The following is a 13227-nucleotide window of genomic DNA, read 5'->3' as shown; positions in this document are numbered from 1 at the left end:
TATTTAACCTCTTTGGGCTTCAGTTTCCTTGTCTCTAAAATGAAATCACCACCACCTACCTCACAGAATAATGGCTAGGATCTGTGAGATGATGCATTCAAATGCATATGGGGCATAGCAAACTGCCAAGCCCTTAAAAGAAGTTTCCTTCTTCTCTTCCAGATTTTTCTTTAAAAGTTTTGCTCTTTTTTAGTCTCTTAAATGGACTTTAGATGTAGTACAATGTTACCTCCAGAAGTCACTTGGCTTTTCATTTGGAATCTAAGTCAATATAAAACAATCTAAGAACTAATAACCTGATCATACTAAATCTTCATATTCAGGAATATAAAGCAGGAGGACTTTCAGATAGCAAAGGGGGGATTTTTGAATTCAAGTAGCCAGGTCTAATACTAAAGAGCTGAAGAAAAGCTAACAAAGTAAGCAAAGGAAGTGAGGGGTCCTGAAAACCAAGCACATTGGGCCAACCTCACTGTCAGGGACTGTGCTGCAACAGAGTGCTGGAGCCACCTAAAAAAAAACCAGAGTCAAGTTCTTGGTCTGGGAGGCCATTTCCACGTACTCTCCGACTTATTTCCTGAAGACAACAATAGCTTTTCCCTTGCTGGGAAAATCAGCCTGAGTCACTTAGTAAAAGAAGGGATAAACTGTGAGAAACAGACAATTTCTGAAAGAGGAAATAGGTAAATGAGACAAATGCACCATTGATTCGAGACTCAAGAAGGCTATTTTAAAAGTTTGAGAGATATTACTGCCACCCTTCAAGAACAGTTCATAGCATTTATGCTTTCAGGTATGTTACCTTTGATATCAATTAAAAAATATGCATTTAACATATATGATTTAAATATATGCATTTTAAAAGACTTGTAATTTTAGTTTCCTTTCCAAAACACAAATAGTCCCAAGTATAAAGGCTGCCCATAAAGCGATAAAAGCGTACATGAAGCTTACCTATTTAATTTGTTAAGTAGATAAATTCATGTAATAATGTACTGCTTAAAAAGTAAGTACTATTTGGAAACATGTTCAAAACTTTGGAGAATGACATGGTGCTTGGCAAAAAACAACTCTCAATGATGGCCGGTCTTGATCACAACTGAGCCCTACTGTTAGCAATTATGCAGATTTAAAAGAGGACCCATCCAGGCCTAAAATGAAGGCCATCATAAGTAACGTTTAGGTGATCAATCCTGCAAATGACAGTTTAGGTCGGGGCTAAAATAACTGAAAAGTGATCTCTTTGGGGTAGTGCCATCTGTAGAGAAATTTCACACTCAACCACTACCATGTGACCTGGAAGTAACAAGAGCTTGCGAGCCTCTGCATAGAGGAGGCGACTCTCATCAGACAGGATGGTCCCATTCACAGGGGGCATAGTTGGTGCTGCAAAGGGGACCTGCGGCCTGCAGCCTTGAGTCTGGCTGACTTCAGACTAAACTCTCCTCCTCATCACCTTTCACAACAGCTTCCCCTGTAGGGAAGGAAGTATTTTCTTTGAGGACAGTAAAAAAAAGGATTATGATTAAACATGACCAACTTCTTTTAAAAATGTATATAAACACATACCCCTTATTTATTACCTTCCTTATTTTTTATTTTAATGTACTTAGCCTCATAAATGTGTTAATACAAAATATAACACATATGAGGCAAGCATATAATTATAAAAAAATAACTAAAAATGTTTTTACCTTTGCTACTCTTTCTATTTTTTGAGTAACCTACTTGTATTTTTCTGAAATTTCTCTAATTTTAAACACATTCAAAGTCTATTTTGGATACATATCCCAAGTCTAGAAAAAAAGACCTTTTTGAATGTACTATTAATGGACCAAGACACTTCACTTATAACACAATTGTGTTCTAGAAAAGAAAAAGAAAAATCACAGGAAGGGGGAAAAGGGAACAGCCAAAAGGAAAGGGTAGAGTGATTCTACCAGAGGGAGCAAAGGAAGCTGGCGAGGAACTGGGAAACTGTAGGTCAGAGAAATACATGTTTCTTCAAGAATTAACAGGAGAAAATGTCTATTTCTCTATAGTTTCCACCCCAGTAACACCTAGTGGAAGGGGTGATACTCAAGAGGAAAATGGGGTGAAGAAATGCAAAACGAAGCATCCTAGACTTGGGGTGGGGAAGCAGTTTCACAATGCAGTTAGCAGCATACTCTCAAGAGAGCTTCTGGGACCTCAGCCCTGGCGGCCTCTGTGACCAGGCCCCGGAGGAGGTGGGTGGAGATGTGCCCCACTCATGAGGACGAAGCAGGGAGGCCGTGCAATTGGACAGAGGGTGTCATGGGAGGGGGTGGCAGTTGGGGAGATGTTACCAGATGAGAAACCTACCCACCTCTGCCAGATTGTCCCCCGACTTGGCCACAGCAGGGGGGTCGAGGAGCAGAGACTCAGCATGGATTCTGCGTAAGCGTTCTTTAAGGTCTGTGTTTTGTGCTAGGGCCTAGAACATGTTAAAAATAGTGGGGCTCTGTTAATAAATGGATGTCTCATAAAAGCACAGCAGGGGGCCCAACAGGAAAGCTTGCTAAGACCCTGATAAACCTCTCAGTGAGGGCTTGTCCCTGGACTGCTCTCCAACAGGACACTGGCTCTAAGAAGCCTGGGAGGTAACAAATTGGAAACTCCGGAAATGACGCTCCTTCTCTGTCTCGTTTCCAGCAGGGGAGGAGGGTTAACAAAGTGATAGAGACAGAAATCACAGACACTAGGAGCTTTTAAGACTAGGGGCTCCGTGGCACCTCCCCCTCCTTTCCAACCGTCTGTAGTCTCTTTGGCCAACTCCCTTCTCCCCTGAAGAATGAGGGAGTCCAAGCTTTTCTGGCCTTGAAAAAAATGCTACGTCCCCCACCCCATGACTGAGCATCTTCATAATCTTTAATTATCACCCCCACTGAATTAGATCATAGGAAGAGTGCTGAGAAGTAGGACCTTGTGGAAGTCCTGCTTTGTTATTAATTTTACTCTTTTCAAAAATAGGTATTGATTATTTTATTCATTCTTCAGGATGAAGGCAATTTATTTTTTAAAAAATAAACAAGCCTCACTTACCTGCATAAGGACTTTAAGAACATGGCCCTGGGAATGGGTTAATTTGCTCACGATGTGAGCATATATGTGATCACCCCTGATCTCTTTTCTATTCCCCTGGGCAGGTCCCATATCTTATCTCAAACTCTCAGTTAGGAGGGACCTGGCTCAAAAGGAAAGGAAAATATTTCTTTCATGCTGATACTCCTATGTACTTCATGACAACTGGTCTCTGATGGTCTGACTTTGGAAGGAGACAAATTCTCTGGATTGTCTCCCCAAACACTACCACCACCAACCCCACAGGTGGTTGTGCGTGGATTCAGCCATCTGCCTGTGTTCCTGCCTCTCTTCTGAGAAGCTCTGAGCTGTTCCCATCCATCAGGGCCCATGCAGCTGACCTGCTGAGAGCATAGGAGGACACAGCACTGGGTGATCCACCAGGTGAATATCTAATAGGGATTCTGGGGCTTTAAAAAAATTTTTTTTAGTACCCACAGCATGTATGGGCTATTTGAAAATTCTTGAGGACCATTTAAGAAACATTGCACTAGAACTAAGATCACACAACCACACATAACAATCTCTCTGGGGCTCTCACTTTATTCTGGCCAATAAGTTGCTGGGACGATGGCTACAATCTTAGCATAGCCTGAAAATTATGTTAATTTAGTAGCTTCTCTTTCTTTTGTAAGCCAAAGGAAGAAAAAGAAACACTAAGACTGCACATACAACACCGGTATGTGCATTCTAATAGCTCTGATATGATTCAAAAAATTTTAACTTTAAAAAACAAGTCTTGACCTAATCATGAATCCAGGCCACAAAAAGAGAAAGAAAAGTTCATTCTGTTTTATCTGAAGTTTTCCAAATCATGAACATGGATGAGAACATAAATTCCTTTGTGAAGGTGAGAACAAACTTGGCCTAGGATAGCACTGCAAATGGGTCTCCGTGGCTGTACAAGCAGATTAACAAGATGAGGCCAGATCTCCCCCAGGGAGAGGGCAGGGAGAGGTGAGAGAGAGACGGAGAGCACAGGAGACAGACTTTTAGGAGCCCATCAGAGATTCCTTCTAATGTGCTAAAAAGCTAACCTAGAAATGCTTTGTACACTTTTAAAAAGGAAAAAAGAAACATGTTTGTAACCCTAGCACTCTGGGAGGCTGAGGCAGGTGGATCTCCTGGGCTAAGGAGTTTGAGACTGGCCTAAGCAAGAGGGAGGCCCCGCCTCTACTTAAAAAATAAAAAAAAAATAAAAAAGCAAAACAAAAACTAGCCAGGTGTTGTGGAGAGCACCCATAGTCCCAGCTACTTGGGAGGCTAAGGTTCAAGAGGATCACTTGAGCCCAGGAGTTTAAGGTTGCTGTGAACTATGATGCCACAGCACTCTACCCAGGGCAACAACAACAACAAAAAAAGACCACTTTGCCCCTTTCACACCAAGGGAGCACCTAGTATATGGCCCGCTGTCCACTACAATCCAAAAGATGGTGTTTCTGTCTCTGACCCTAAGACAACAGTATGACTCTTCTTTATACATGGGGTAAGCCAATGTTATTTTTAATCGCTCTTAAAGACAAATGAATATACCTTAAGTATATCCTATAACAATTATATACACTATTGGTAAAAGACTTATGATTAACATTATGCCAAGAGCATTACTTTCCTCAGCAACATGATGAATAGAAAATAGGAATGGACATTTCCTAGTTTTTTCAATGACTATATTGGCCTCTGGTAACAAGATCCCAAAAGTTACCATCACCCACTCTTACCCGACCCAAAATAGAAAATTCAGTATTGCTTCAGATGGTAACTTTTTATGTGCACATTCTGTTTCTCTTTGTAAAGCAGGAATTTTAAAGCAAAAAGTAAGAACAAATAAATATGTGATTTTAAAGGTTTTCTAGTCTCTTAATAGAGGGTAGAAAACTCAACAATTTCACCTTATTCACATAGGGTTAGGACACAGCACTTCAACAGAGCCGAACTATTCTGAGGAATAAATTGAAACTGATGGAAAACAGGAGAGAGAATGAGTGACAGAACGGTACACTGAAAAGCATTTGAGGCCTTGACAGTGATTTTTCTGTTGCTATGCAGGCTAAGTGATTGCCTGACAGACCCTTCTGCATGATTCATGCCTTGTACCATGGGGGTTGGGAGGAGAACTAACTGTTGTGTACCATCTAACCAAATAAAACAATGCTCACGTGTTTGAAGGAGTGGTAAATGGGATCAGTGCTTTACAAAAGAGAAGATAAGAGTGTGACTTGGAGATTTTGCTCTGCCACCTGTCATTTGGAAAACTCAGTCTAAGCTTGTAGTGTCTCAGAGCCACAAAATCATCTCCAAACTGTTATATTCTATAAGCATTAATAAACTAACTCCTGCAAGACACACACACACAAACATACAATAAAAGTTTTAGAGAAACATAAAAAATTAAGATTAATTGGCGGAAACCAAACTGAAAGAATCTAACATTTAGCAAAACACCAGCTACTAAGATTTGGGGTGGGCTAAATTTTGGTGTTTCAAATAAGATCTGATGAAAGGTGGAATATAATTTGAATAACTTGTTTGGTTTTCTCCTGAATTTTCAACACAACCATGACAATCACAAATTTTCAACACAAACATGGAAATAAAAAATACAAAAAATTCATGAGCCTGCCCACATTTTCAGGCATTTCTGTGACACAGACATGTAACTTACGGATGACAGGGCGTGCTTCAGACCAATGACCTGAGCACAAGGGGAGGAAGAGGTATCCTGCTCCATCAGCTGCCTCATTTTCTCTCTCTCCGTTGACATGATATTAAAAGCTGACCTTAAAGTGAAGTAAACTATAGAGATATAATCATTATAAAAAGGAATAAAAGAAGAGGCATAATTATTAATAAAAACAAAATACATTAAAAACGTATTTCTTATAAATGAATTTAACAAAGTAACAGCCCCAAATATTTTAAGGGTGGCAAATGTAAACAGTACCTTGATTTTTTTTTTTTTTTTTGAAACAGAGTTTCACTTTGTTGCCCTCTGTAGAGTACTATAACCTCATAGCTTATAGCAACATCAAACTCTTGGGTTCAAGTGATCCTCTTGCCTCTCAGCCTCCTGAGTAGCTGGGACTACAGGGGCCTGCCACAACATTTGACTGTTTTTTTTTTAGACACAGGGTCTCGCTCTTGCTCAGGCTGGTCTCAAACTTCTAAGCTCAGGCAATCCACCTGCCTCAGCTTCCCAAGGTGCTAGGATTATAGGTGTGAGCACAGCGTCTGGCCTAATACATTGACTTTTAAAATAAAACACATTTGCTATGTACAAGATGAAGAGTGAGCCCTAATGTAAACTGAGGACCCTGAGTGATGATGTGTCAGTGTAGGCTCATGGGTGGTAGCAGGTGTACCCCACTCTGGGTCCCACACAGCTGACAGTGGGAGACGCTGTGCCTATGTGGGGGAAGGAGTTTATGGGAACTCTCTGTACTTTGGGCTCGATTTTGTGTAGACCCACAACTGCTAGAAAAAATAAATTCCATTAAAATTAGCACATAAACACACACATTTTCCAATCCTAAAGTTACCCATCCACTATAACATCTCATGACTGTATGACTTATCATCAAGACATTTTGACACTTGGACTATGCTTCTAGATTTTCAAAGATTAGCATTTAGTTTTGTTTGTATCCCAAAGACTGGAAATGATTCAGAATCATTTGAATGATTCAGAATAACTTGTTTGGTTTTCTCCTGAATTTTCAACACAACCATGACAATCACAAATTTTCAACACAAACGTGGAAATAAAAAATACAAAAAATTCATGAGTCTGCCCACATTTTCAGGCATTTCTGTGACACAGACATGTAACTTATGGATGACAGGGCGTGCTTCAGACCAATGACCTGAGCACAAGGGGAGGAAGTGGTGGGGCAGGGGAATTCCCCTAGCCAGGGGAATTGTGACAATACAGCAGAAACCTAGCCAGCACCTTAACCAGGTGATCAAAATTCATTATAAGTGAGAGGCAGGTGGAATGTGTGCCTCTGGGTATGATACCCAAAGACATATCTTCTTTGCTGTGGGCCAGCCAGGGATAAGCAATCTCAATTCGATCATCAGGAAACATCAGACAACCCCGAAATGAGGAATATCTATTTTAAAAAAATGGCCTGTATTTTTCAAAATACCAATTTTATAAAAAGAGAAAGAAAGGCTGAAGAACTGCTCCCAATAAAGGAGGGCAAGGAGGCATGACAATGAAATGCATGGACTAGACCCTGTATTGAAGAGGAAAAATGGAAGTAAAGGACGTTATTGGGATAGTTGGCATTTGACTATGGAAAGTGGAATGGATGAAAATAGTTTCAATGCTACATTTCCTGACTATGATAACTAAACTGTGGTTATATAACAGAGCATCCCTATGTCTATATACTAAACTATAAAGGCATAAAGAATGACATAATGCCTGCATCCTCTCAGATGTTTCAGAAAAATGACAGTGTGTGCATTGTGCATGTGTGTGAACAGCGATAAAAGAAATGTGGCAAAATATTAAAAATGGTGCATCTGGGTAAGTGTATATAGGTGTTTTTTGTGTTATTCTTGCAATTTTTCTGTGTGTTTGAAATTATTTCAGAATAATGTGTTGCCTCTTCTCTTTCTTGCTAGTCCTTCCAGCTGCAGGACCCAGAGCCCCACCCCTAGTCCTGCCATTCAGCTTCCCTGTTCACTTTCGTGAGCGTTGAGGTCCAAGAACTCAGTGCTACTGGGCCTCCAATACCTGAAGTAAAGTTTTAAAAACCATTAACATATACAGCAAAAAACTCATCCGGTTTTGAGCACATAACATACAAGATACCTTCTATGGATGAGAAAACTGTCCTCTAAATTATTCATCCTGGATCTCACATTGTATATTATCTTTCCAATCTCCCTTATTATATTTGCTTGAGAAAGGCAGGAAGAAGGAAGAGACTGAGATACACATCTTCTCAAATGACCTGGCACGTAAGAAGATTCAGGACAACTACTTTAGAACATTTAACAGATGAGGCAACTGAGGGCCCGAGAGGTTAACCAGTGAAGGCCAAGCCCCATAGCTGGTCGGTGATAGAGGTTCCCTACTCAGTAACATACGTTAACTCCAAAAAGACTTATGTTTGAATTGTTTCTTGAGGTATATTTTTTAGGAACTTTATTTCTTTCCAGGGTATTAATGGCTGTTGGGGGTTGGAAGAAAGGGAGCTTTTCAAATAATACTGAAAATCACTGAGTTAAACAAAACTAACAGGTTTCTTTGCTGCAGGACTTTTCAGGGCCTTTACTATTTAATGTTTAATGTGTAAATCCAAAGGGTATCAAAGTCAGCAGTGTTTTCCAAACATTTTCAACCACGAAATTCTTGTTTTCTTAAACATTTTATAGTTAATGGGTTCCATAAAATATGTTTTAGAAGGCCAGGTGCAGTGGCTTATGCTTGTAATCCTAGTACTCCAGGAGTCTGAGGTAGGTGGATTGTCTGTGCTCAGGTTTTCCAGAATAACCTGAGCGAGAGGGAGACCCCCATCTCTAAAAATAGCTGGGTGTTGTGGCGAGCGCCTGTAGTCCCAGCTACTTGGGAGGCTGAGGCAAGAGAATTGCTTGAGCCTGAGAGTTTGAAGTTGCTGTGAGCTGTGATGCCACAGCACTCTACTAAGGGTGACAAAGTCAGACTCTGTCTCAAAAAATAAAACACATTTTAGAAAATGTAGAAGAGTGATGCAGTCAAGAAGGTACAATAGACACTGCCAGCAACAAAACCAGGCTTCCATGGGAACAAAGGCCATGGTGCTTTCAGTCTGAATGTAAGGAACTGAGAAAGCAAACTAGGTCACAGGCTTAGAGTGAACCGGAGCGCTGCCCTTATTCCGTGAGGCCCCTGAATTATATAGCCTGTGTAAAAGGGACTCCCTGAACGAGGAAAAGGAGTAACTTTCTGTCTCTGCAAGTGTTCTTTATAACCACAGGGATGAAATACAGCTTGTTAGGCTCCCTGTGAAATTCTCAGTCTGTAAGCCCACAGGGCTCAGGCTGTTGCTGAATAATCACACCTGGGCCTTTCTCTTGTGTACAAACCTTGCCCTAGTCTAGGTATGTGGCTTATGAAGCCCAAAAGACAGAACAGCTGGCTGGGGGCCATTATAGATTTCCCACAAGGTGGAAGCCTCTGTAGGAGGATTGGATCAATGGACCCACTCAACACGTAGCCTCTGTCCTGCTGAAGAGGCAGACTCTTCAATGTAGGTAAAACTCAGGATGTTTCCTTTCTGCAGGGATGCTTTATCTTCTCATTTAAAAAAAGACAGCTCTTGTTATTAAAAAAGAATGGTGTTTTATAGAAATTTCCTCCCACAAAACCTAAAATGCCCTAATTAAAATGTACTCTTTTGATACTACAGTATGCCCAAGGGAGCGTTGGAAGAGTTTTTAAGGGTGGGCCAGGTAAGTCTTCCCATTTTACATATGGATTGTACAATAATCTGACAATTTTTGTCCACGTAAAACACTGACAACATCCTAATGGTAATTGGGATAAGAATTTGAGGTAGCAATCTGTAAAAAGGATGAATGGTTTCCCTTTGACCCACTCCATAACTAATATGTTTCACACTTGTAGGATAAAACAGAGCTGAAGGCATCAGTAAGGTGAAGAAAGGAAACTATGGGGCTGGGAGAGGAAGAAAGAGAGGGAATGAATATCTTCTTTCCTCCCACTTCAAGCACGTCCTCACTGTGCTCCCACTGAAAATTTTTCAATCTATTTTCTCTTTAAGAAAAATAATCACTATATGAAAACTGAAAAAAACAAAAGAAGATAAGAAGAAAGAAGATAGTAAGTACTTATAACTCCAGCCTCCACACTGAAACATTTGTATCATTCTTCTGGACCTTTCAGTATGCCTATATATGCCAGAAATATATTTCCTTTTTCCAAAAAAAGGGATCACCCCTATATATTGTTTTGTAACCTTTCATTTTTACTCAATGATGTGCATGTGAACATCCTTCTATGTCTGTAAGGAACATAGGAAGCTTTCCTAAGCCTGACCACTCCATCTGTAAGGCCAGTGAAACACCAGGTAGGAATTCAGACTCTGGGACCAAGCAAGTTAGGACTCAAGTCTCAGCTTACCTATTTTGTAACCATGTAACCCTCAAGAAGTTCTTTAACATCACTAAGCCTTAGGTTTCTCAACTATACAACAGATATCACAGTAATACCATTCCACAGGGTGCTGCTAGAATTAAATGAAACAGTGCAAGTACTCAGCAAATACCTCTCGTGACAGTTATGTGCTCAGTGTAAGGTAGCTATTATTATTATGGCTGAGTATTTTATTTATATTGCTTTAAAAAAATCTAATCCTCTATTTTGAGCATGTAGGTTATTTCTAATTTTTTAAAAACTTTTTACTTTGAAACTGTTATAGATTTCTAGGAAGTTGCAAAGGACAGTATGGAGAAGTCCTATGTACCCTACATCCAATGTTCCCCAGGGATCACATCTTACATAACTATGGTACAATATAAAAACTAGGAAATTGACATTAGTATAATCTACAGATCTTATTTGGATTTCACCAGCTTTTTAAATGCACTAATTTGTTTATATGTTTGTGAGTAAAAGTCAATGCAATTTCATCACACGTGCAGATTCCTGTAGCCAGCACCACAATCAGGTGACAGAACTTCTCGTCAGCACAAAGATTCTTTGTGCTGCTACTTTTTTTTTTTTTTCCAGACAGAGTCTCATTGTGTCGCCCTTGGTAGAGTGCTGTGCAGTCACAGCTCACAGCAACCTCAAACTCTTGGGCTTAAGCAATTCTCTTGCCTCAGCCTGGGACTATAGGCAACCGTCACAAAGTCCAGCTATTTTTTGGTTGCAGTTGTCATTGTTTGGCAGGCCCAGGCTGGGTTCAAACCCGCCAGCCTTGGTATATGTGGCTGGCGCCCTAGCCACTGAGCTACAGGTGCCGAGCCCCTTGTGCTGCTCCTTTATAATCACACTGATATCCTTCCCCTTTCCTTCCTCCCTGCTCCTAAGCTCTGGCAATCACCAATCTCTTCTCTATCTCTATAATTATATCATTTCAAAAATGCTATATAAATTGAACTATATAACTATGAAGCCTTTTGAGATTGTCTCTTTTCACTCAGCATAATGCTCCTGAGCTTCATCCAGGTTGTGGTATATAACAATACTTTGTTCCTCTTTATTGCTGAGTAGTATTCCATGGTATGGATGTATCACATTTTGTTTAACCATTCCTCTGTTGAAAAACAATTGAGTTTGTTTCCAGTCTTTAGCTAATACAAAGAAACTTGCTCTGAACATTTGTGTATATATTTTTTATATTTCTGTGTAGATATAAATTTTCATGTCTCTGGCATAAATGGCCAGGAATACTAGTACTGATTTGTATGGTAAGTGTGTGTTTCTTTTTATATAATAAACTATTTTCCAGAGTGGCTGTAGCATTTCATATGGCCACTAACAATGTATGAGAGATTAAGTTTTATGCATCCTCACCTGCATTTGATACTGTATTTTCTTTTCATTTTAGCTGTTCTCATAGGTGTGTAGTGCTGTCTTAACATGGCTTTAATCTGCATTTCTCTAATGGCTAATGTTTCTGAATACCTATTTCTAATTTTTGATGTGATAAACAATGTTACAGTGGATATCTGTGGATAAACTTTAAGTTAATTAATTCCAAATAAACTCTTCAAAATGGACTTGCTGGATGGGCAGATTTAAAAGACACAGTAGGACCTCCATAGTTGACCACCTCCCTACATTAGCCACCATCTTAAATTGATCTAATTTTCATTGGTTACAGTTTGTTACAGTCCCTTGCGTGGTCAACTTATAGAGGTTTTCCTGTAGTTGTACATAACATCATACTGCCCTGCAGAAGAGTGCAATTTGCACTTCTGCAGTATATAACAATCTCACTGTCTCTCTCAAGAGGTTAAAAAGAAACTTCTTGCCAATACATTTTCTACTACCAGAGAAATAAAATAAAAATTAGGTTCCCCCAAATATTAATAGAGTAGAAAAATGAACCAACTAAAATTACCGTCTCCAAAGACATCCCACATTCAGACATGCAATTAACGTTTTTATCAAATACATTAGGAGAAAAGAAAACTCATTTACCTTTATGGGCAATATGACACAGATCTTCCTGCATTTTAGAGAACTCTGATGAGGTTTCAGAGCCATCGGAATAATTTTTCTCTTCTCCAAAATCTAGTGTTGACAAATTAGGATTGGAGGAGTGCAGTCTTACTGGGCCAAAAAACGGTTTAGGGACCTAAAGTGACATCAAAGGGAGAAATTTTCTTTCATATGAAGATGGCTTAGAATATTTACTTGGTTCTAAGATTGGAACATATTAAGAAAAGAAGATTGTACAGGCAAGTCTTTCTACTGAGTGATAACTTATAAGAAAAAATAAATGAAAACTCAGTAAAACTCCACAACTTGCTTCTTATGAATTAAAAATGGGTAAGATAGGGCGGCGCCTGTGGCTCAGTAAGTGGGGCGCCGGCCCCATATGCCGAGGGTGGCGGGTTCAAACCCAGCCCCGGCCAAACTGCAACAAAAAAATAGCCGGGCGTTGTGGTGGGCGCCTGTAGTCCCAGCTACTCGGGAGGCTGAGGCAAGAGAATCGCTTAAGCCCAAGAGCTGGAGGTTGCTGTGAGCCGTGTGACGCCACGGCACTCTACCCGAGGGCAGTACAGTGAGACTCTGTCTCTACAAAAAAAAAAAAAAAAAAAAATGGGTAAGATTTCACATATTCTTCTGGAAATGATAGAAGCATTAAAGCTATAGGTTGAAAATGACAGCTCAAGCTGCCAGGATTTCTCATTTATACTCAATTTTTTCCTCTTGGCAATAATCAGCCAGTATCTAGGCTGTTAGTAGTGGATAGGTTTAAAATGCTTTACTTTTTTGCACCTGGGGCTTCTACACAACAAAGGAACTTTGTATATGGAACATTCATTATAATAAATTTAAGTTCAACCCCTAAAGTGGTTTGAACTAAAGGTGTACAGGAGCCTATCAGATGATTTATTCAAAAGTTTGGGATTTATTTTGATTCTAACAAACTTGCA

At 39.9% G+C, this 13227-nt stretch overlaps 1 protein-coding gene across 11 annotated transcripts in view; it reads right to left on the bottom strand.

The window, feature by feature from the left end:
- OSBPL3 (oxysterol binding protein like 3) overlaps positions 1-13227 on the bottom strand; it is a 176789-nt gene that overhangs the window by 44611 nt on the left and 118951 nt on the right. For 7 of the 11 annotated variants that reach the window (XM_053553467.1, XM_053553472.1, XM_053553470.1 and 4 more), the window contains 3 exons: positions 12266-12422; positions 5768-5898; positions 2348-2455 (listed from right to left, as the gene is read on the bottom strand). In XM_053553467.1, the coding sequence (XP_053409442.1) occupies positions 2348-2455; positions 5768-5898; positions 12266-12422 (396 nt within the window). The remainder of the gene's footprint in view (positions 1-2347; positions 2456-5767; positions 5899-12265; positions 12423-13227) is intronic. The other 4 variants (XM_053553471.1, XM_053553477.1, XM_053553474.1 and 1 more) reach the window with 1 other exon arrangement.

This window comes from Nycticebus coucang, chromosome 11 (assembly GCF_027406575.1).
Source record: "Nycticebus coucang isolate mNycCou1 chromosome 11, mNycCou1.pri, whole genome shotgun sequence".
NCBI classification, from domain to species: domain Eukaryota; kingdom Metazoa; phylum Chordata; class Mammalia; order Primates; family Lorisidae; genus Nycticebus; species Nycticebus coucang.
The sequence above is the reverse complement of the archived record's forward strand: the minus strand, read 5'-3'. Positions and strand labels throughout refer to the sequence as shown.